The sequence below is a fragment of the Phasianus colchicus genome, chromosome Z, assembly GCF_987193195.1.
Source record: "Phasianus colchicus chromosome Z, bPhaCol1.hap1.1, whole genome shotgun sequence".
Classification (NCBI taxonomy): domain Eukaryota; kingdom Metazoa; phylum Chordata; class Aves; order Galliformes; family Phasianidae; genus Phasianus; species Phasianus colchicus.
The window spans coordinates 50,335,152-50,359,718 of record NC_143476.1 but is presented as its reverse complement, the minus strand read 5'-3'; the positions used below and the strand labels follow the sequence as shown (position 1 = coordinate 50,359,718).

General features: G+C 36.1%; 1 protein-coding gene across 2 annotated transcripts in view; it reads right to left on the bottom strand.

The window, feature by feature from the left end:
* Positions 1 to 1,008: 1,008 nt before the first annotated feature.
* Positions 1,009 to 24,567, bottom strand: part of FANCC (FA complementation group C) — an 88,176-nt gene continuing 64,617 nt past the window's right edge. Inside the window, exons 9-15 of one of the 2 annotated variants that reach the window (XM_090130617.1) lie at positions 19,629 to 19,681; positions 17,006 to 17,105; positions 11,937 to 12,012; positions 10,944 to 11,025; positions 6,049 to 6,220; positions 3,677 to 3,877; positions 1,009 to 2,531 (exon numbers count right to left, since the gene is read on the bottom strand). In XM_090130617.1, the coding sequence (XP_089986743.1) occupies positions 2,388 to 2,531; positions 3,677 to 3,877; positions 6,049 to 6,220; positions 10,944 to 11,025; positions 11,937 to 12,012; positions 17,006 to 17,105; positions 19,629 to 19,681 (828 nt within the window). In that variant the 3' untranslated portion in view covers positions 1,009 to 2,387. The remainder of the gene's footprint in view (positions 2,532 to 3,676; positions 3,878 to 6,048; positions 6,221 to 10,943; positions 11,026 to 11,936; positions 12,013 to 17,005; positions 17,106 to 19,628; positions 19,682 to 24,567) is intronic. The other variant, XM_090130618.1, reaches the window with a different exon arrangement.

The following is a 24,567-nucleotide window of genomic DNA, read 5'->3' as shown; positions in this document are numbered from 1 at the left end:
CAACTCAGAATATCACTGGCCTTCTTGGCCACAAGATCACACTGCTAGTTCACGGTCAACCTGTTGTCCACCAGAACATCTAGGTCTTTCTTTGCAGAGCTCCTCTACAAGAGGTCAGCCCCTACCTAGCCTGTACTGGTGCATACAGTTACTCCTCCCCACGTGCAATGCTCTACACTTCTCTTACTGAAATCTATCAAGTTGCTTTCTGCCCAACTCTCCAGTCTGTTCAGCTCTTGCTGAATGGCAGCACTGGCTTTTTCAGCCACTCTTCCCAGCTTTGAAACATTAGCAATCTTGCTGAAAGTGAACTTTATCCCTTCATTCAGGTAGATGTTGAAGATGACTGGACCCAGCATTGACCCCTGGGCAACACAACTAGTTACAAACCTCCAACCAGACTTTACACCATTGGTCATGACCCTCTGAATTCTATGAGTCAACCGGTTCTCAATTCACCTCATTGTCCCACTCATCTATCCCACATTTCCTACTCATCTTTACAAGGATGTTGTGGAAATTGGTGTCAAAAGATTTGCTGAGACAAGGGACGCATCTTCCCTCATTTAACAAAACTGTGATGACATCACAGAAGGCTATCAAAGTGGCTGAGCATAAATTCCCCTTGATGAATATATGTTGACTACTTCTGGTAACATTCTTTCTTTTCCAACTGCTTGGAGATGGCATCCAGAACAAGTTGCTCCAGAACCTTTCCAGAACAGAGGTGAGGCTTACTGGTCCATAATCGCAAAGATAACAAAGAACAGTTCAGCAATCACTTCTGACAGTTCTATCAGCACTTGGGTGTGAAACCCATTGGGGCATCAGTGGGCATTGATTTTGCCTAAACAATCTTTCACAAGCTCCTCAGCCAAGGGGAAGACATTCTTCCACCAGATTTTACCTGCCCTTCAGTTATAATAATCACATAATTGAAAATTAGGTTGTTTGATTTTGATTTTGTGGATATGTGTACCAACTAAAAATATGCAAGATATCTCTCTTTGTTTTTTTTCATTCAGAACTGTTTTTAATCCAAAAAGACAAAAAGCAGTGTTCTTCACAGACACATTTTTTACTATTTTTTCATAGGCTAGAGTCAAACATCACAAACAGATTAACAAATTTGCCAATAGGGCACGTAACTTCTGTAATTCAGTCTGATGTGACTCGTTAGGAACAAAATTTTAAGTAATCAGTCAACAGTTAACAGAAAATGTCCTTCCACTTCTTCTAGCCAAGGAAAACTAAGAACATCACTTTTCTTCTCCCTTGCTCAAAAACAAATGTCACATGCATAAAACTGTACTAATTTAAGATACACACTTTTGATGTCATATGCAAGAATGCTTTTTCACAGAATCACAGAATATTTTGCATTGGAAGGGACCTATAGGGATTTCAAGTGGTATCTTTTAGCACAGAGTAAATGATGATATAAAAGCTAGCTAGGTAATACATGACCCTTCCAACTCCTGCAATTGTGTGATTCTGTGAAATCAGTTAAGATGCTCTACTGTTACTATTCTTCGTGCTTATTTTATTTAATTAAGCTAGAAATAAGCGAACAAAACTTCTTGGATAAAACAAGAAGGCACCGCTCCTTGTCCATGCTCTTCTCATTAGACAAAGAAAGAAGTAAGCAAAAAAACCATATCTCTGGAGATATGAGAGAAAAGAAGGAGTTTCCTTCTAACTATAACTTGCCCTATTTTGTCTGCATGAAAAAAAAGATTTCCTCACAGAAAATAGGCTGACAGAAACTTCTGTGCCACATCTGCTAATGGAGACCAGCTATTGGCATTGTACATTGCAGAGAACGTTGTTCTGTGAAAGCTGCAGCAGTGTTAAATAATCATATAACAAACATGAAAGGAGCTTTATTTTGGAAATGTTTTCAAAAAGAATTAACAAGTTCAGGAAACACTGTTGATTTCCTGAGAACATGGAGTGCACTCACCATGAATCATTAACTCTCGCTTGAGATCATCATTAGCCACACAAAAGCAGAATTATAGAACAAAACATTTTAGAAACAACTTACCAACCAAACAATTGGATAAAATTGCTCATAAAGCCATGAGTAATTTGGGAGAAAAACTGGTCCGCAGCCAGATAAACAAGGAGATGAGTAAACTGCTTTAAATGACATAGGTCTTTTGTAAAAGAGGGAGCTCAGAACAAAGTTTTAAACCCTCTTTAATTCTGTTTTGTCCTCACAGTTTACATTTCTAAACAGTGCAGGGGAAGAAAAAGTTATGGGATATCCTCAAGAAAGAGATTTTTCTTCTACCCTTGCTAATCTGCAGTGCAAGACTTTCATGAAAGGCAGACACCTGAATGAAGATCTAATTTATTGACTGGATAGAGACAACATTGAAAATCTAAACTTTCAATGCTAGTTTCTGAAGAAGTTCATTCAACAGCTTCACAGTCCTTTGGTTTTCTCCTCCATTATGTTTAATTCTGTATGCAGTACGGATAAGAAGGGTACAAACTTCCTTGCTCATGTCAGTTGTCTCAGTAATCTGAAGGAAAACAGAGAAGTGGGAAATAATGCAATTAATTTATTAAGTGCAAATTATTCTCTATTAATATTAGCAATATAACTGCAGATCTGTCTCTTACAGCTGAACATGAGATGCTCTGAAAATAAAAGCTGAGCTCAAAAGAAAGTTTCATTTTGTCCAAGCAGTCTGTTTTGACGTATCTTGGATGAACTTGGCATCTTTGAGACATCTGAGATTCTCTAAGACTAAAGGGAAATAAATCAAGATATCAAAAAGTTTTTGAACACAAATAGACAGACAGTGCAACCATTTAGGAGTTGTCTCCTTGGAAACCAACTGAAAGCATATTAAGTTCTTGATGGGTTTAAGGAGACAATTCAATTCTATAACACTTCAGAGAGTAAAAATATATCCCTCTGCTAGATGATGACAAAATACCACAGACAAACCCAAAGGCATAATTTTTGCAGATCTGGTGGTTAATCTCAAATTTTACTAAGCCAACCGAAGTCACTGCCATCCAGCACAATTTGGTGCTGTGCATGGTTTTGGGTACCTTAACAGAAGAAAAACATAAAGCTATCAGATTGTGTAAGTTAAATATAGGCATCCATTAGTTGCAAGATTCTGCATGGAGAATTTCTGCAGCTTTATTGTTAGGACAGAATATTTTTTCCAATGAGATCTTGTCAAGATGTGTCAAGAAGGAAAATAGTTAGACTGTAGCTGAAATACAAAACTGCTCCAAAAGTAGTGCCTCTTCTTTTATGTTGGTCACAATGGCAGAGGAGGATCTTGATATATTGCAATAGAGGTTGAACCTTCCAACCAATATTCGATTACATTTTGGTGCTGTGAAACAGATGGCAGCTGAGGGCGGCAGCCTGACATGGAAGTGTGTATGAAGCAAAGGTCTGTCACTGAATTCTTCCATATTAAAAACAATTCACCCTCTGACATTCACTGATGCTGAATGTTTATGGAAACCAAACAGTGATGCAGTGGGTGGTGCATCTCAGCAGTGGCAACAGTGACATGAAAGACAACCCACATTCTGTATAGTCATGCACAGCTATCATGTCATGAAATGAAGAGCATCTCAATCAGCCATCCATATGGGGGGGGGAAGGGAGAGAAGGGGAAAAAAAACAATCACCACTTACATGGGAAATAAATTCCTGTGCAATCAAGTGTCCTCCAGAAGAAAAGAGTAAAAAGTTGGTAAGAAGATGTGTTACTAGACACTGGGTATGATATTGTTCTGTATCTGCTATATTGTTTACAGAAGCCTGCAGCTCTCCAAATGAAAGGACAGTACGGTTGTAGAACATCATTAGATGACTGTAGACTGCTCGAGATTCTACCTGTAAGGAACAATTTCAAAGCATGCAGGATCAGAGGAGAGTAAAGATCATCTATGGTATTTTTCCTACGGATTTATTCACTAATAGGAAAGGGAATATTTGGCAGAAATACTGAAACATTAAAAAGTCTGCACTTAGGCTGCAAGGCAAACAGGGAAGGAAGGGCAGTACACACATTTCTTTCATACTGACACATACAAATGTGGGCAGAATGGATTTGTTAACTTTCTTTAGTCTTGCAAACTAAGCAAGGAGGGCACAAAGCCAGGATTTGACCTTTTTTAATAATAAAAGGAAATAGAGAAAGCCCTCAGTTGAACATGTTCAGATTCTTGCATTGTGGGAAAAAGAACAGAGGATCCTCAAGGGCTCATTTCAGCATTGCTGCTGAAATCAATTGAATCCCCATGCAACCTGACCTCAACTGATAAAACGTTCTGGTAAGAATGCCATTTTTTTCCATCTTCCTGTGTTGCTTGCAAATTATGTTTTTACCTTTTGAGTTAGCCAATAAAAACTTATTTTTACTGGGTATAGAAAACAGAAGACTTTGGCTCTTACACAATATAAAAAGAATTAACATTAATTTTGCTCACTCTATCTAAACTAAAAAATTGATAAGTATGTAAATAAATAGATAAACACTTAACCTAAAACATGTAAGTGCAGGGACCAGGGAAAAAATATAGCACTGCAAACTCAAAAGGACAGCTATTTTTCAACCATGCTCAGAAAGACAACTTGTTTCAGTCAGTTACCTGACCTCATTTTTTCTCATCCCTTCTCCATTAACATAAATAGTCTGAAAAGGCTATAATAAAAAAGCAAGACCTATAAGCTTAGCATTAGCTGTAGGAATAGTCAAGTAGCCTAATCTGTGGAAAATAAGTTTTTTTCATTCTCAGTAACTCAAGAAAAGATCACACTGAACTATGTGTAACTGCATGGGATTTCAGTGGAAAAGCTTTCTTCTCACTGAAGTTTGTCATAAAATGATTGAGAATAACAAACTGATAGTATAAGGGACAAACAGGAAGGTTTTATACATGAGGCAATGTGATTTCATTCTGAGGTGCTGGAACTGAAAAATGCTGTGTATATATAGAGTTCAGCACTTACAAGGCCTTTGTCTTTATTCGGCCGTATTTATTGCTTAGGTACTGACTACTGTCCCAAAAGCATATTCTAAAACTCTGGTTTCTTTACTCCACTGTACCTCTAATCTAACCCAACCAGTATTCCACCTCTGCTCCTGCAGTATAAGAAATTAAAGAGAAAAAAATTTAAAAGTGATTGATATGTGAACTTGCATAGGTAGTAAGAGGAAGGAAGGAAACAAAATATTACAAAATGTGCTGGATAATTAGATGTAAAATGAAAGCATGATGTTTTACTAGTGTGATGTATTAAGCTGCATTTTTAAATCAAATCAGTTTTTGAACTAAGAAAAACTAGACACTACAGTCAGATTTTAAAACTGGGCTACTAGATCAGATTGCTCAGGTTAGTTCAGACCTGCATAACAGGTTTCAGACTTCCATGCATTTACAGGCACACAGACACACACCAGTCTATGCAGTACAGGGTCTAAAGTTCTGACACTGCTTCATTCTGCTAGAGATTTAGCATGTGGGAATGTAATATATGTTATATATATATGCTCATTTTTGGCACATATATAAGATAAATCAGAGTAGATGGGTGAGGTTGGGATTCAGGGATTCTGTGATGATTATCTTCACTACTTCAACTGCTGCTGTGAATTGTCTCATTTTTCCTTCTCAGAAGAAGCCATCGCACAAGAGCGCAGAATTCTGTAACTCCCAGAGTAGTTTTATTTCTAATTTAAAGCATTAACGTTATTAAAAAAAAAGACAAAAAGGTTCTAATCTATATAATCTATATAAATCCCACTTTAAAAAGTGGGAAGAGTTTTTTAAATGTTACCAAGAAAATTCATAGAAATTAGTTTTCCACTTCTCCACTGCAATACGGATCCCAGGAGACCTTGCAAAACCAGTACCTTCTTCAGTGTAAAGCCTTCATTTTTCTGGTACACTGGCTGCATACTATTTATTTTACAGATATTTAGATATAGATAGATATAGATATTTTATGAGATATTAGCAGATTACTGAGTGATTATTGCTGATTATTATTACACTACCCACCATTGTTTGAGTCCTTTGTTGATTTTCATTCTCAGGACAGTAGTAAAAAGCCAACAGCCACAGCAAAGCATCTGGGGCTACAGCTCCTTTCATTAATTGTTCTGCTGCAATATCCAGCCATTCTCCAAAACAAGCAACCAAAAACCAGATTTCATAAAGGTCAGCAAAAGAGCTGGAAAATGAAAATTATGCACTTAAATATTTTATTAAACATTTTAAAATTTCCTAGTTTAACTGCAAAAAGCACTGACATGAAAATAAAGACAGCTTTAAGATAACCCTATGCCTGCTAAGCTGACTCATTTACCCTATTATCTGCAGACAGGTAAAAGAGGATACACTCAGTGCTATTATCATATTAATCCGTCCATAAAACAGAACATCACTAACACCAGTTTCCAATATATAGCAGTGACAAATGTTACGTATTAAAATATACACCATAAATTATTCTTACCTTATACTCCCCAGTCTAAGGACTACCAAAACTTTAAATCACAATTTAAATACTACATTCTAAAGTACCGTTGTCTTATTTTGGTTTTCAATTTTTCTGTCTTGTTTACACAGCAAACATTTTTGGTAGTTTATGAGGAAGTACATTTAGGTGAAGTAAGAATAAAGTTTTTAAGGATATTCATATCCTGACTTAAAATTCAGTTTCTCTTTAATGAAGATTTGGATGATACTTACAATCTGGGCTATTGCAAAGGAAAAGAAAGAGCTGAGTGGGCCACAGCTTATCTCTACAGTCTCTCACATAATCATCTAAAGCAAAGTTAGATCATTTTCATCACAATTGATCCAACTAACAAAAAGAGACAGAAGGGAGTGACACAAACCACAGGTGGGCTTCCCGTAATCAAAAAGTTAAACAGAGCATGGAAGAAAGAATAGGAAGTTGTAATCAGCTGTACAGAGTCTAGTTGGAGGCCTGTAGCAAGCTGTACTGGGTCTGGTCTTATTCAACATTTACATCAATGATATGCACGAAGGCATAGAGTACATTCTGCTGCCTTTCAGTAAGACCTGAACAGATGGGAGGGTTGAGCAGAGAGGAACTTGATAGGTTTCAACAAGAGCAGATGTAGAGTCCACAAAGATGATGAGGAGCCTGGAGCATCTCCCTTATGAGGGAAGGCTGAGAGAGCTGGGGCTGTTCTACCTGGAGAGGAAAAGAGATGGATGGTCTCATCAATGCTTATAAATATATTTGTAAATATCTAAAGGGCAGGAGTCAAGAAGAGGGAGTCCAGGCTCTTTTCTGTTGTGTGCAGCAACAGAACAAGCGGCAACAAGAAACTGGAACACAGTAAGTTTGAGGCAAATATGAGGAGGAACTTCTTTACTGTGAGAGTGACAGAAAACTGGAACAGGTTGTCCAGAGAGGTTGTGGAGTCTCCTTCTCTGCAGATACTCAATACCTGTCTAGACACTTTCCTGTGTAACCCACTGTAAGGATCCTGCTTGAGCAGAGGGTTGGGCTAGATGATCTCCAGAGGCCGTTTTCAACCCCTACGATTCTCTGATTCTGTGACAGACAGAAGGATAACTGAAAGGAGATCAAGAACCAGGAACAAATAGTCCTAATAAGTCAGGGAAAATATTTAAGAATCATATCATCATATTCCTAGGGATACCCAGTGCTGCAGTAACACCTTTCTCAGGAAATTTCAAAATGTTTTAGAAATTTCTAGAGTTAATGAATTTGTCTGATACTAGTATATCACCTGGAGAATGTGACAAAATGATAGTTGGAATAAACTGTTTTATCAATGAACCATTGGCGATGGGTGAATGGTTGGACTGGATGATCCTGTGGGTCTTTTCCAACCTTAGTGATTCTATGATTCTATGATTTTCTAAACAGGTGCGATGTCCTGTTTTATGACTGGACTTGAAGTGCACAGATAATATGTCTAGTCTATGTCTAGACTATGTCTATGTGTAGTTTATATTGTTGACTCATGTTGTTTATGGGTAACACAGAACTTACTGACTCTGTAAATGATACTGTCTTTGTGTCACAGAATCTCAGAGTGTCAAAATCCAATTCTTAGGACACAAATCTACTGCATTATTATTTTCTGATAAACTTGACCACAGACATCATATATAAGAGGTTGATATAAAATTGGCAGAAAAACTGAGTTAACTGATACAGACGACACCATTGTCAATATTCTATAACTTTTGGAGAGTGGCAGCATGTCCCTGACTGCAAAGACTAAGCAGAAGATCTATGACAAAATATGAGACTAAAATTCCTTAGATAAGGGAACAGGATCAGCACTGCTAAAGTCTTTGAAGTTATGAGAATCTGCAAATGCAACATAGAAACGTTTGAAAAATAAAACAAAACCTAGATAGTGATCTAGGACAACAATCTTTCATATAGCAAAATAAACTACTTATCTGACCATAATTGAATGTTGTGACAATGTAAGTGGATAGGTTAGGTCTGAAACCCAATCAAACGAAAAAAAATTAATTAAAAGAGAATTACTGCGAGACAATTATGGGTAATACTGGCAGTATTATAACTGGAAGCATTCATAGCTCAAACAGTAAATATATGTCCTTGTACATATGTAATACACTGTTTTTAACAGGTACTAAGCAGAACATAATCTTATTTTTTCCTAGATAATTTAGACACCAGTAAGCATACAACTCACCATGACTTTTCTGTACCATGACAGTGGCTGGTCTAGAGTCATGTAACTTCCACTTCTGTCCCTATTACAATTTCTGCCCATTCTGTAGTGGCAACCATGTCAACCACTCTATTGTGGATCAATTCCCACAATAGAGTTTTTCTGGGACTTTTTCTGGGACGTTATTTTCTCCCAACTTTATGTAAGTTCATTTTGTTTTAAAATATCACATAACGTTGATAGTTTATTGAGATGATTAAAGATAACTAAAAATAATTGAACATAGAATCATAGAATTGCTCACGTTGGAAAAGACCTTCAAGATCATCAAGCCCAACCAAAACCTAACCATAATACTCTAACAACCCATCTCTACATCATGTCCCTAAAAATGAAGCAATCTGTTCATTAGAAGAGGAAAGAAAGATTTTTGCTGTAAGACTTAGTATTTGGTGAAAAACAAAATCACTGGAAAATGAGAGCACCTTAAAAACAGAGAGTAGTGACTATGAGACAAAAGGATATGCTGTGCAGTAGTTATTTTTGCTCCTCTGTTAATCTTATTAAGTAGAAAGGATATAGAATCAGGAATAAAGCAATAAATGAAAATTAAATACAGTTCCTTGTTGATATTAGTGCTTAAGAATTAAGGTCAGATCTGTTTTCTTGCCAGCTGAATGGGATTTTGGAGAAAAAAATAATTGTTGCATGAATTCTAAAGGAAGTAAGAAGATATTCTGGCAAGTACAATACTATTCAAACTCATATTAATTAACAGGGCATAGGAGATGAAAAGACAACATAAGTCAATAATGGGCTAGGGAACAAAGGAAAAGAGAAATGCTTCTTTTACTGTAATACGCTATGACAAATATTATTTTATTTGTTCTGAGTTACATATTTTTAAGAAACCGGGGTCAGCTACTGGTCAATTTCAAGGACAAAAACGTTTGACAGACTTCAAGCGGAACAGATAAGACACAGCATTGAGCAGAAAGCACAGAAAGCAAGAAACAAGCACCGGACAGACAGGCCTCAGAGAGAGCAGCAAAAAGGTGTGGTTTTTTTTTTGACAACAAAAAAAATAAAAGCCTTCACACATTGACTGAAACAAAGTGTGGATTCAAGGATCTGCCTTTCAGAATCTATATGACCCAGGTGTTGTATGTTTCTATTAAGATACTTCGTTTTTAAAATCAAAACAAAACTGGTTCCTGGAAATTTAAAAGCTGTTTACTATTCTTTTAGAATGCTCTCTCTTGAACCAAATCTATATCATTTTTTCATTCTTTCCATATAGTTTTGGAATATCTACTACCAAAGCAGAATTCACCTAAACAAGCACAATCATTCATTACAGTAACTATTTAGAAAACAAGCAAATACCAGAGGGCAACAGGTCAGAAACATGGGGTGTCAGCTCAAAGAGCAATATAACAAACACTGAAATATCTTCATGAATAAAATTAGAAAGTTTGAATGTTCGTACAAGCCTTCAGAAATTCAGTACAACCTCATACATAAAATAGGCCATATCCAAAAGGCTCTTTCCAAAACTAGCTGCTTTGTCAGTGGAAGTGTTCTCCTGTTCCACCAAAAAACATGGGGAAATGTCCTATCAGCTTTCCAGCCAATATTCTCATCTCCGTCTCCTTCAGCTCATAATACGGCCTCTGTCTTTCCCCCTGATGATCCTTTCCATGCATATTTTCACAGTACTTCTTCAGGACTTAACTCGTGATGCTTTAGTGAGCCAAAACTGGCTCCTTTTAAGTGTCTTTAGGATACTGCAACCTTAAGACAAAGAACAGGTAATAGCATTGCTAAAGAAAAGTTCTGGTTGATAACTTTGTATTGTACCCACTCTGGACATGACAATGTGCTTTTCAAAGTTCTGGTTAAACAGAGTTGAAATGCAATCCTGAATCAGTTTTAAATTTTAATGGGAGAAATGGCAGAGTAGGTAGGTAAGTATTTCTGTTACAGCTAGCTGTTTGCTGAAATTTAAGGATTTTAAGAAATGTATTTTTTTTTACTCAGGGCATATTGGCCAGGTGTATAGATGCTACAAAGTTCTTGTTCAGTAAGTAACGCAAGTGCTAGACTTTAAAACAAAGCTAAATTTAACAGAAGAATATAGACTTGATGAAATGTGGTCGTTTCAGATGACTTCAGATGACATGACTTTTCACAAAAAGTAACACATTCAAATGACAAAAAGCTAGAAATACTGCTTACCTAATGTTTGTATCTTCTACTATAGACTTGAGCATATCCGAAATGTGTTTCAAATGCTGCAGCCAGTGTGTAGATGGCAATTCTGAGGAGGGAGAATGAAAATAAAAGTCTTAGAAGATGGCTTTTCACTTTTTATTTTGAAAAGTTTCTGTCCAGCTAGAAAAGAACAATAAAATTGAACACACTAAGATACAATAAAGCTTTTGGCTTTATTTTGATTCAATTATCATCAAGGAATTAAAATTTCCTCTTAAAATTTTCCAGTTTTCAATAATAACTGTTTCTGTGGTTCTTAGAACAATTCATTGACAGAGCCATTTGAGAAATTACACTTAGGGATACTCTTTGAATAAGGCTGATGTATCCTTGTGTAAATTCTACCTCAATATTAACAGATTGTGAGTGGAGCAGAAGTGATTGCTCATGAAAAACTGCACAACACTGAGTAGTGTTTTGTGATCTATCTAAATGGAAAATCTAAAAAAAAAAAAAAAAGAAAAAAGAAAAAGAAAGTTAGGTTTGCAGAATTAAGCTTCTCCTATTCAGAGACAAACAACAAGGCAATACAGAATTTTTGTACATATATGGCATATAATCACAATTAATGGTATTACATTTAGCATGCCTTGACTTTTTCATATCCTGTCTTAATTCCTAATATCATAGTTTTAACACAAAAGTAATGCATTCTTTCTTTGTTATTCTCTTCTGGTTTTCTTTAAAGCTATATCTGTGTTATAGTCACGTAATAATTAGATGTTTCTAATAATAATTAAATTATTAAATATAAATATAAATTAAATTAAATAATTAAATAATTAAATTAAATAATTAAAAAATGCAATAAAAGGACATTATTTAAATTGCTACACCAAAACACCCAGTTTAGGAAGTGGCAAAATTTAGACTTTTAGTTCTTTTTAAAGTTATTTTAACACGTATAAAGACAATGTAAGTTAGATAATGTTGCAAATATGTCCTGAAGAAACTTACCAAAAGGGCGTCTGAGTAAAGCTATTACAAGAGGCTGCTGGTGGTGAGGGAAGTAGGCCTTCAGAGGAAATTTATGCTAAGATAAAAAATTATTATTTTAAAAGCTTTCTGGTCAGATTTCAAAACAAAGCCCATAGCAAACAATCTCATCCAACACAGTAACCAGCACACAGTCTGAAGCAAGAGAACAGAAGTAATTTTAAGATTTTATACAAAGAAGAAAGGGAGACACCTATGAAAAACTTGACTGTTAAAAATTATTTATGGATTGCTTATAGATTTGTTTTTTTTTTAAATACGTGCATTAAAATGACTTAAGAGTGTGAATAAAATTACACCTTAATATTAAGATATTAAGATATAGCCTAATATCATTAATAGGCTTTTTCTTGTAATCATGAATGTCTTCATTCTTAATATACAAAGGCCAAAATAGATACTAGTTCAGTTTCATTTTTGACTGTAAACAGGCTCATGGGCCATACCAAACTACAGATTAGTAACATCAACAACTTATAAGAGTGTAATGTAGATTATTGCTTTTTTAAAAATGGAAAAGTAAAATTCTTAGGATGTGACTCAGCACAAGGTAGGGTCGTCACAGATAACAAACCAGTCCTCTATTTATCTGTGTGTTTGCAATTCAGATGCTGAGCACATAGCTACTTGTGTAATCATTAGATTAATAGCAGCATACCTTTAATCTTTTTGTTCTGTAAGCATCTACTATGGGCATGTCCAAGGTACAGCATGAATGTGCAAGTAGAGTATGAACTCCATGTGAGGTGGATTGAAACCTGGCTGAACACGCAGGCCTAGAGGGTGATGATGACTGTCACATCAAGCTGGAGACCAAAATCAGCAGTGTACCCTAGGGGTCTGTACTAGGTTTGATCCAGTTTAACACCTTCATTAACAATCTGAATGATGGGGCAGTGTGCAACAGCAGGTTTATTTGATGACACAAAAGTGGGAGTAGTCATGGATACACGAGGGGGTCACGCTGCCATCCAGAGTCTGGAGAACAGGAACCACAAGAAGTTCATCAAGAAAAGGTGCAAAGTCCTGTCAACTTAGAGAGGAACAATTTGAGGCACCAGGACATGCTGGGAGCCACCCAGGTAGAAAGCAGCTCTACAAAGAAGGATCCAGGGTTCCAGTGAACACCAAGTTGAACATGAGTTGACTGGGTGTCCTCATCGCTATGAAGGGTAATGCTATTCTTGGCTGCACTAGGCAAAGTACTGCCAGCAGGCCAAAAGAGATAATCCTCACACTCAGCATTGCTGAAGCTGCACTTGGAGCACAGTGTCCAGTACTGGGCCACACAGTACAAGAGAGACCTGGAGATACTGGAACAGTATCAAGGGATTGGAGGAGATTGATCATCGTTGAGAAGAGAACACTCAGGAAATCTTACAATCATAAAAATATATTGAGTTGGAAGGGACCCACAAGGATCATTAAGTCTAACTTCTGGTTTCACACAGCATCACCCAAAATTCAAACAATATATCTGAAGGAGGTGTCCAAATGTTTCTTGAACTCCATCAGCCTGGGGCTGTGCCCACCACCTTTGGTGCAGAACCTGTCCCTAACCCCAGCTGCCCCTCCCCTCACACAGCTCCATGCCGTTCCCTCGGGCCTGTCGCTGTCACACAGAGCAGAGCTCAGCGCCGCCCCTCCGCTCCCTGTGAGGAGCTGCAGCCGCCATCAGGCCTCCCCTCAGCCTGCCCTGCTCTGGGCTGAACGCACCCAGGGACCTCAGCTGCTCCTCACACACCTTGCCCTCAATCTCTTCACCATCTTCACAGTCCTCCTTTGGACACTCTGCAGTTTTATGTCCCTTTTCTGATGTGACACGCAAAGCTGCACCCAGTGCTGGAGGTGAGCCACAAAGCACAGCAGAGCGGTACAATCTCTCCCCTCACCCGCTGGCAATGCTGGGCCCGGTGCATTCCAGGGTACAGTTGGCCCTTTGAGCTGCCAGGGCACACTGCCGGCTCAGATTCAACTTTATCAATGTCTACAAACACCCGGCAGGAGGCCGCAAAGAAATAATAGGGTAAGAGGCAATGGGCACAAACTGGAACGCAAGTGGGTCTGAACATTAAGAAACACTTTGTCACTACAGAAGTCTTTGGAGATATTATAAGCAGTTTGGACATGATCTTGCACAAACCTGCTCTAGGTGGCCCTGTATTAACCAGGGTTTTGGTCCAGATGACTTCTGGAGGTCCCTTCTAACTTCCAGCTATTTCATGATTCAAGAACTGTATCCTTCCTTTTGGAGTAAGAGAATAGCCAGTAAAACAGATCAACTCTTGAAACATAGAGTAGGAATACGGACTATAGAATGTGACATCCTTCTAAACTCAGTGAAGACCACTTTCAGTTTGGGCAAACATACCTGATGTGTGAAATTCATGTGTGTACCTTAAAAATAAATAGAATGACACATTCCCTCTCTACTCATTTTCTTGTTCTGTAAACAATAATTAATTGAAATTATAGCACAGTAATATACACAGTAATCTTAGCCAGTGTATCACCAATATAAGGTAAGGCTAGAAGTCTACTTATCAGGTGGAACTAGGTTAATTAAAAATTAATAATCCCTACATTAAAGTATGCATGCAGTCGATTAGCTTGAATCAAAAATCCCCTTGAAAAAGCAGCCTTTGACACAGTTATTAGTAGCCAAGACAACTCACAGCATAAGTTGCATATGAAACTTATGAAAGTATTGTAAAGCATGTGAAAATCAGTTTCAGCATACGGCTTAAGCAAAGAAAAACATTTTTGCTTCCTATAATATATACACAGTAGCTTAGGTGGATCTTTTCTTGCATAAACCATCACAAATTGCTGAACAAGGTACCAAGGGACAGAACTTAGAATCATAAAATCACAGAATTGCTCAGGTTGGAAAAAACGTTCAAAATCATCAAATCCAACAGCAATCAAACCATACTGCCTTAACTAACAACCCAAACTTGTTTGGATGTGGCTGATTATACAAACTGCCGTGATGTAAAACAGGAGATAAAAGTTGAAGACTGACATAAAATTTTTATCTAGCTAGCTAAAACAACATTCCGAGGCAAAAACCACTTACAGTCCTAATGGAAAACAACCCTGGAAAAAAAATGTTTCCATTAAATAAAAACATGAGCTTTAAGTTCATAAATTTATAACTAACCTGACCCAAAATCTTTAAGCCAGCCCTTGCTACCATCACAAACTTCAAGGAAATCTGCTTCTACAAAGCACGAAGAGGATCATCCCAACAGTGGGTCCCAGTACAGTCTACAAAGTTTTTAGAAAAAACAGCAAGTTCTGACAGTGCCACATAGGAAAAGGGGATCATTCTCCTGCTATCTTCTAAACCTGTGCAGCTGTCAGAATGACTTGGTTCTTCAAAGCATTCTTTTTGGACAATTCTATTCTCATAGCCTTTTTTCAATTAAGTGTACTCAAAATGCTTAGGACTTCAGATGACCTAGCCACAATCCTAGCCACAATCTTCTTCATCCTCTGTCATTAACAGTTTTACCATTCTCCAAGGAAAAGTAAGGGAGGAAATTATGTCATTGACAGACATCCAGAAAAGAGGATGGACAGAGATGGGTACCTTATGTATACATGTAACATTAGTAAGACAAAAAATACAGACTGATTTAAATCAAGTTTAGGAAGTAATCTGCCTGCATGTTTTGCCAACTATAAGTTTACAGTTAATTCAGAAACTGTGAAACAAGGGATTTTAAATTCTAATACTGAAGAAAGCATCTTAACTAAAGCCTCATAAATTAAACTGTATAAGATTCAAATAGAAAAAACATTTAAGACCACTTTCAGAGAAATAGGCAATATCCCACATTGTAATGTCAGTAGATGAAGGACTTTTCACCATGGAGCAAGCACATCACCTGCACAACAGAATTAGCCCTTGGGTGTCTGGTGGGTGTGGGATCTTTACTTGTTTTCTCCACCGAGTCACCCATGCCTGAGGCTACACAATGTGCTGCTGCCAAATGCAACCAGGGTGGCATAAAATTAACATATACAGCACCTACATATTAAGCAAGACAGCTGCAGTTTCATCCTTAAATCATATTGCCTGAAGATAGAAGATGATAGATTCAGTCACGATGGTTATTAAAGGTCAGTACACCACATGTTCCCACATGAAGGTCCCGAATTTTCGTAACTACCATCTCCCAAAGAAGTTGCAAAACTCAAAGGAATGGAAAATTTCCTTAAGTCTAAAACAAAAACTATTAAATGATAATTTCCAAACTTACAACATAGGCATTGGAGTTAAAAGCAAACAAAGGAGACAACACGATTAGCACATGAAGTGACAGTGAAATCTAAGAAACTAACAAGAAGTTTGTTATCTATATACAGAACAAAACCCTTTTGTATCTTTCATTTTAAATTTTAAAAGTGAGAAGCTGAACCTGTTGTTGGTATGTCATACATACAAAAAATAATCTACTTAATTCAGTTCAGTATGAACAATGTAAAAGCCTGTGCAAAAGAAAAGATGGTAAGCTCAGAAATTTGAGGCTTTAAGCTGAGGAAACTTTTCTGAGTAGCCACTATTGAAGGCCAGAAATTGGATGGGGAGGCAAAGAGTAGACAACAGAGCAGGCTGGAGATAGGGTTGGGGTTATTACATCTGTTCAGTTTATTCTCAAGAACTCTGCTACTGCAAAAGAAAAGCTCTAAAGTTTTTTGCCTTTTCCGTCAGAGATGTATGAGAAAAAACATACAAGCACACTGTAACAATTTAAGTGCCCCTGAGAAAACTATAGTTTAGGTTGTAAAATTATTCCAAGATAAATTCAGGTAAATTTCTCTGGTATACTGGTTTCATACTGTATTTCTATTTACAGGTAAAAATGTCTGAACTGAAATTTGGCATATATGTACAATCATGGGAGGACAGTACTATTAAACTCATTATATTCAGTGACTGTTCTTATCAGTAGAATTGTTGTTTTCTTGCAAAATGTTGTATCTGCTCACTGAAAAGAAACATTAAGAAGATCTTGACTAACCTGCTTGTTTTCATTCTGCTGAACCTGAATGAAGAGCTGCATAAATACTTGTATTATGGTCATAACTTCAGGAGCTCCATCAGTTTCCAACAGCACATTCCTGAGATTGAAAAATTAGATTATGACAGATTAGATAATTTACCTGCCAACTATAGCAACATTAATGAAAGTAAGAAAAAAAGTTACATTCTTTCCATGCTCTAGCTTCAACCTGTGCCTGAGCTCATCACATTAATTATGCCAGAAGTACCAAGCCTACGATGAGTTTTGTTCTTTTTTAAAAGAAATTATATGCAACCTCTACAAATACTCTGGATTTATTATGTATACACAGTATACAAACAGATGCATATAATTTACACTAAGAATAAATGAAAAAGGATAAAATTAAAAATCAGACTATCACAACATTCTTAGGTAAAACTGGTATCAGAACAGTTGGCTGAATGCAAATACTCCCACATCTACAACTAAGCATATGTAAGTGCTTTGATGGAAGGCATTCACAGCCATATCAGAGTGAAATTATAATCTCCTGGAACATTCTACCTTGAGCATAAAGTACATGTATGTCCTGACTTAAATTGGTAAGTAGTGCACTCTTTATGTAGTCAGGGAAAAGAAGAAAAAAAGTTGTTGATCAAATATAAAAGTTCCATAGATAAAAAATTACAGAAGGAGATCAAATTTTAATATTAAGTAATACAGATGCCAGTCAATCACTGTGACTCCTTAGAATGCCATCAATAAATCAACACAAACAGAAATAACTACGTACCAAAGGCATACTAGATCCATAATTACTGCAGATTTCATTACAGATTGATGCATTCCAAAGTGCTTTCATTGGTGAAATCATTAAATTTATTCTGGAGGTTCAGGTAGGTGAATGCTTTAACTGGCCCTTCCGTAAGGCATAATGCAACCAATTCACAAGTGGAAGACAAAACTAGATGGGCAGCCTAGAGCAATTTTCATTCTCATCTTTGAACAATGTGGAAAGGCAAGGAAAAAAGTTCAAAGTAAGCCGCCACTGAGATATCATAGGGTTGGGTATTTTTTGTTAGATTTATTTTTTTCCATAATGATCAAAAGGATGACACTACTGACAAAGGATTACTCTACTGTAATTCAGAAATTTCATAAAACTGTGGGCAATTTAAATATAAGAATATAATTTAAATATAAGAAATAGTGCACAAACTCAAGCTAGGTGTATGGAATGGACTATAAAGCTGTACAGAACAAAATGTGCTTCTACTTGGGGGAAAAAAATGGGAAAACAAGTTAATATTTATGAGATAAAACAATTTAGCACAGTCAGGTAAAGAACAGGAAAACTACTAAGGAAAGAGATGTAAGTTTTAGATACATGTTTCTAAAAGAGTTTTAGGCCCACTCCTGGCCTGCTCTGCCCTCAGCCCTCACTCACCTCCATACCTTCCAATAAAATAAATTTTATTCCAGATGTGGATGCACAATACAATCTCCAAGCAGTACAATACAAGTCGTTTTTCAAGAGCTTTCTAAATTCCTATACGTGACTACATCTGGAGCAGTGTGCTCATTCCTAGGTACCACTTGGTAAAAGTTGGAGGGATAGCAGAGGAAAAAAAATGAACACAAATTACAGAAACAAATGGCTCTCCAAAAAGCCTGAAGAAATTTTATCTCCCTGTACCATAGAGTTCAACCTATGATATTTGATGTCTGTTGCAGTTACAACAATTTTAAAGTGCACTTTTCTTTTGTAAAGTGACTGGTCTCAACTACTCAGAAAATGCCAACACTGGAACACAGCAATGGAAAGGAATGCTACAGGAATAGCTGTCAAATGATTCTGCTCCACAGAAAAGCAAATTACAGTTTCTAAATGAAAATGAGCATGCACAGGCATACAAATGTCCATAAATGCATACACCTGGAAGCCATTTTTTCTTACAAAGGAAAACACTCCAGCAAAATTATGAGTTTCTTCTTAGATTTGATACAACAATAATGCATCTCAGGCTGATTACCATAGCAGCAGGCAGTCTTTAAAAGAATGGTAAAATAATAAGAAATACAAGCAAAGGGAAAACTCCACTGAAACTACAAAGGATTGGAAGCCCCCATGTGGTGAACAACATATATAGCTTCAAAATAACATGACACATTCAAACATGAATTCATTGAACAGGCAGGTCAGTAATTTAGTGCAAATAAGAGCATATCTGATCTAAATCCTGAGGATTATTAACATAATAAAAAAAGGCCACGCTGGTAAGCACAAACATTACAGCTACACTGCATGTGCATGCTAGCATGAGCCAAGCTATTACAGATTGCTTATAGCTTTCATATCAAAATAGTATTTCAACCATGCGTCTCTACTAAATTGGAAAATCACTTCGAACTTCTAAAGGTAAAATACAGCGTAGTCAATTTTATCAATAATTATTATATTCTATATTTCAAATAATGTTCTCAGGACTTTTAACATTTACTATTATTTGCAGTATATTACACAGAGGGGTACCCTGAGGCACTCAGCTACAGAGTATGACACCCAGAAATTATAATACTACATATTTGCATGAAAAAAAACCTAGTGTATGCTTCCCACTATAATTTCAAAACTTACTTGAAGATTTCATTAACAATTCTAAAAATGGCAGGGTGGCTTGCAGCTTGTATCTGTTCGTAAACAAATGGAAGGAAATTAGTCATTAAGAAGCAGCAACTCAAACAACTGTCACTACATATTTTATGGCCTAACTCATGGATAAAAATATGCTGCAATTAATAAACTGTAAATCTCAAATCAACTCTATCAGATTTTCTCAAGATCAGATTTTTCAAAATCACAGGTGGGGAGCCACAATGAAACTAAGCAGGCCGAGCAGCAAACAAGCACAACACCTGAGCTACAAACTGTTTATGACAACAAGCACTAAAAATAGGAAGAGTGGTAGAAAAACCAAAAGAGGCTATTGCATGTAATTGCTGGAGGCAAGAGACACAGATAGGTTTACAAAAAGCTTTCCTCTTGCCTTTACAGACAATCCCTTTTGGGTATGCTTAAAGGTTCTTGGTACACCTTCAGAAATAAATTCCAGAAATTAAATTTATCTCCTTGTCTTTAACACTGCCACATGTATTTTGGTTTAAGACATTTTTTTCAGCTACTATACTCTTCTGTAAATTGCAGAGTTGCTAAGGTAATTATCTCAGTATATCAAATTGTATATATTTTTTTAAATTAGAGAAGCTTTTTGTATTCATGGTACTATGACACAAAAGACTGTTTAAAGAAAGTTATTTTAAACATGCACTTGTAAACACACTACTTTCTAATCCCGTATTCCTGAATTCTAAGATTTAAGCAGAGCACCAAGATTAAGTAACTATTTATACACATCGCTTACGTTAAAAACAAAACAAAGCATAAGAACAAGTAAATGCTTCATGTTTCTGAAATTAGCACTGAAAGATCTGATGAGAACATAATTCCTGAACAATTTGGAATGATGCATGTCTAACAGAAAGCATTTTATAGACTTCAGAATATGTGGAAGGAACAGTGTTTACACATCTTTATTGTTAACAGGTCTAAGTGTCTGAAGCACCATCCCAAAGATGGTCTGCATCTGTTTCAAGCTAAGAAGTATAAGAATTTTCTATTTAATTACACATAGGCAGAATGAGGACTTTTATCTGAGATAATAATCTCAGAAATTAAGAGACAAAGTCTAATAGAAACTACTTAGAAGACGTCTTAAAAGAACAGCTTTTTTTTCATGGCTGTCTTAGCGCACTGTAAATACTAGAGGGCATCTTGTTTTCATGTTTTACCTTACTTTCTCTCTGTGACCTGGCTGTAGCTAAATTGTCCCTTGAACATGTGCCATCTAGTGTTCAAGAGTATTTACAGCTTACACGGGATAAACAGCAGGCAGCTGGTGACAAGGTTGGACTGAAAAATTCCACTGTGTTAGAGGAAAACCTGGACCAGACAACTTCCATAGGTCCTTTCCAATTTCTAACACTTTCTGGAAACAGTGGGGAGTGAAAACAATTTTCTACCAGTCCTGGGGGTTAAATTCAGTTAGTTCTTTGCTGTCTTTTCAGATATTCTGTCTTTAACACACAAAGCCACTGTTGCCTAAAACTGATCAACCAACCACGCATATCAAGATCAAACCACAGTTCTTCAGAAGGAGACCAAAATAAAAGTGTTTAATGGAACAACAAAACGATTTTCATCCTTTCCTCCCATACGGCAGCAATCAACAATAATCACTACGAGAAAACACTATCAATAGGTTCTTCTACTGTTCCTATACACGAACACTACTGAAATAAAGGATTTCATCACTGGAATTTGAAAACAAAAGAAAAGTGGCCTCATATCACAAGATTTTGATTGATGCACTCCATGCAATTTACTTGAAAGTACTCAAAATAAAAATATTATCATAGTATAACAGTCTCCAAGGCAGCGTGAAGCTGTGCCTTTGTGTAGCATGCCTTGCTATAGAAGACAGCAGGGAGAAATTCTTGAGTTTGGGAATGTTTCTCAGAGGGCTTCCAGGTTTTTAACAATCTCTCTTCTTCTTTTTTTTTCCTTCTATTTTTCCCCCTCAAATAACAGTTCATTATAATTCAATAATCCCATCTGTGACAATGCTTTTTTTTTCAGAAAAAGTTCAGAAAAACTAGCCTCTACTGAGAGCTTGTTCCACCTCTTTTCAAGTACACATATTTCATACAACACAACAATTCAAAAAATCCAAACATAGGGAAATGGAACTGCATGTTTGAGCACTTCAGAAAACCACCTCACTCGAAAACAATGTGATTTTTAAAAGAAAATAAGAAAAAGACATGGTAACATGAAATACTATATACACAAGTTCTATAAAACTACAGTACTTTATTATCTGCATCAGCTGAAAGAAGAATTGTAAAAAGCCCATGTGATACAAAGCCAGTTCTGAATGAAGAAATAAGAAAAATGTATTTGCATCTGCAGGATGCATGTACATGGGATATAGGGGAATATACTAGTAATCATAGACTCTATTGTAACAAAGCCAAGTAGGCATAAGTAAACAAACTGTACCCAAGATCACACAGTAAAAGATTTGAGGTGGTAACACAAGTACCAGTTCTCTTGTCTTCCTAATACACTGCTGCATTTAAAATGTTTTACTTCCAATTTTTATATTTACCAACATTCCTGAATTTTAAACTTAAAAATTTAAACAAATGAGAAGAATCACTTATTTTTTTTCTTATACATTGTGCCTGACATACTTTTATTTTGAAGCATACAGTTATTTTGAAAGCACAAATATCTTTTTACATATACACATGTATTTTATTTTAACGCCCCAAGATTACAAATAAACTAGTGGGTATTACTTCAAACATTTTACCATAATGATACAAGTTTTGAAGACAGGCAACACTGAGGAAGTTAATTAATTTAGCTGGACTGTAATAGGAAAAAAAAAAAAAAAAAAAAACCAAGCTTTTCATTTTCTCTCTCTACCTATTTTCCTTTTCCCTCTTTAATACTTATTTCATTTGCACAGCTGCCAACAAAAGGTAAGTATGGATCCAGCCACACTCAGAACCTGCGGATAAGGCAAAGCACAAGGAGAGTTGAAGGGCATAGGAGCAACAGCAGCAAGGAGGGCTCCACAGTTAGAGCTTTAACTATGGAGCACAACATACTTCTCATCTAGACTTGCGAAAGTGGCTAATGTGGAAAAACAAAATACAGCAATCACAGATGACTTACAAAGGCAAAGCTGACAAATACTAAGCCTCTCAATCAATTGTACTAGAATATGGTTTTCTTGCAACATGACTTTGAACATAATAAAATTACTCAGGAAAGCTATCTAAGAATCAAACAAAACATAAGTAACACTGATTTGTTGACATATTTGTTTACAAAAATGAGTTTAGAAATCACTTTACATACATATTTTTACATTTCTAGTAAACTGCAAGATTCTGCCAAATATTAGTTGTTAACTTGAACACACAAACTTCACTTTTGCTTCGGAAAGGAAGACATCCACCCACCCACCAAATTCTGAAGAGGGTAAAAGAAAATTTGTAGCAATCACCTCTTGTTTTTGCTACTTCTAAACAGATGTACAATTTCTAATATTAATTCCAGTTAAGTCTAGGAAACCATAAGCCTAATAGTTTACCTCATTAAACACAAGTTAGTGGATCATCACACTATAATAATTCCCAAAATTAAAATACAAGAATATCAAGTTTCTTTTAAAAAAGGTACAGTAGTTTACAACCATTTGAATAGCATAGGTCTTATAAAGTTTATATATTGCTTGGTTGCTGTTTCAAAACATTTTGTTTAGATAAATGTCTCTGACAATGCAATTATGAAATGGCTTAGTGGTTTTTCTATCTTACAGTATTCTCTAATCAAAACACTAATTGCTTTTTTACACTCAAAAGATTTTCTTGCAAATGGAAGAAACACCAAAATCAACCAATTTGTGTCTCACTTTCCCACTTTTTAATTGCTATATCTATAAAAAAAGAGGTGAAAAGAGGCTACATCTTACAAATACTTCCAAATAATCCAACTGTCAAAACATGTTAATTCATACTATTAAATAAATAGTTATGTTTTTTAGGCAGGCTGTTGGATTCAAGGTGCTGACTGGTCTAATAGACAAGTATCTTCATAGATCTGTGCATAAGTTTTACAGAATATCATTAGAATTTCAGATTACAATTTCTAGATCCAATCACTTCTCTCTTTACATCTTTGAAGCTTCTTAGTTTTCAGCTGTTAAGCCATCTCTCCCTTATACACTCTCTCTCTTGTCGGTTTCTACCAAAAAGCAGTATCATTTAATTGCACTGGTCTTTATGCTTCCACTCCTTGTCCTCTGCAAACCAGCATTCAAAGCTGCTGCACTGGTCTTTCCTCTTTCTGAATGCTTTCTTTTGAAGGTACCTAACGCCTCTGGAGCAGAGGCAAACACACACAGTCAAAGTGTGCTTGTACAGAAGGTTCTATTCCTTTATGGGAAACTTTGTGAAAAAAAATGTAAATATGACAGTGAAATGAAAATCATTACCAAACAACAATTAACCAAAAATTAAAACATTTTATTTTCTTTTATATTTCTTTCATATTTTAACATAGATTATTTTTTTTCTCCACCATCTGTGGTATCATGCATTGTATACAACTCACAGTGTATTTAATACAGAAACAACACACAGGCCTTGTATGTAAGAGTTGTCTTCTGGGACACCTAGAACCTCAGAAAACATATGAAGTGCTACTGAGTCCAGGCTCATTCTTTTGGAAGAGGTACTGTGTCATTATGTTTTCCAGTAAGAAATTAGATTAGATTAGACTAACATGGAATTTTAAAACAAACTAACTAGCTCTAATTACAGTTTAGAAAATGTTTTATATTAAGAGCTTTGTTCAGATCTGCAAAAAAAAACTAAGCAAGCAGTCCACAATGAAGTACTCTACAGGCAATTTAACTGTTTGAACTGTTATACTCCCAAGGCAC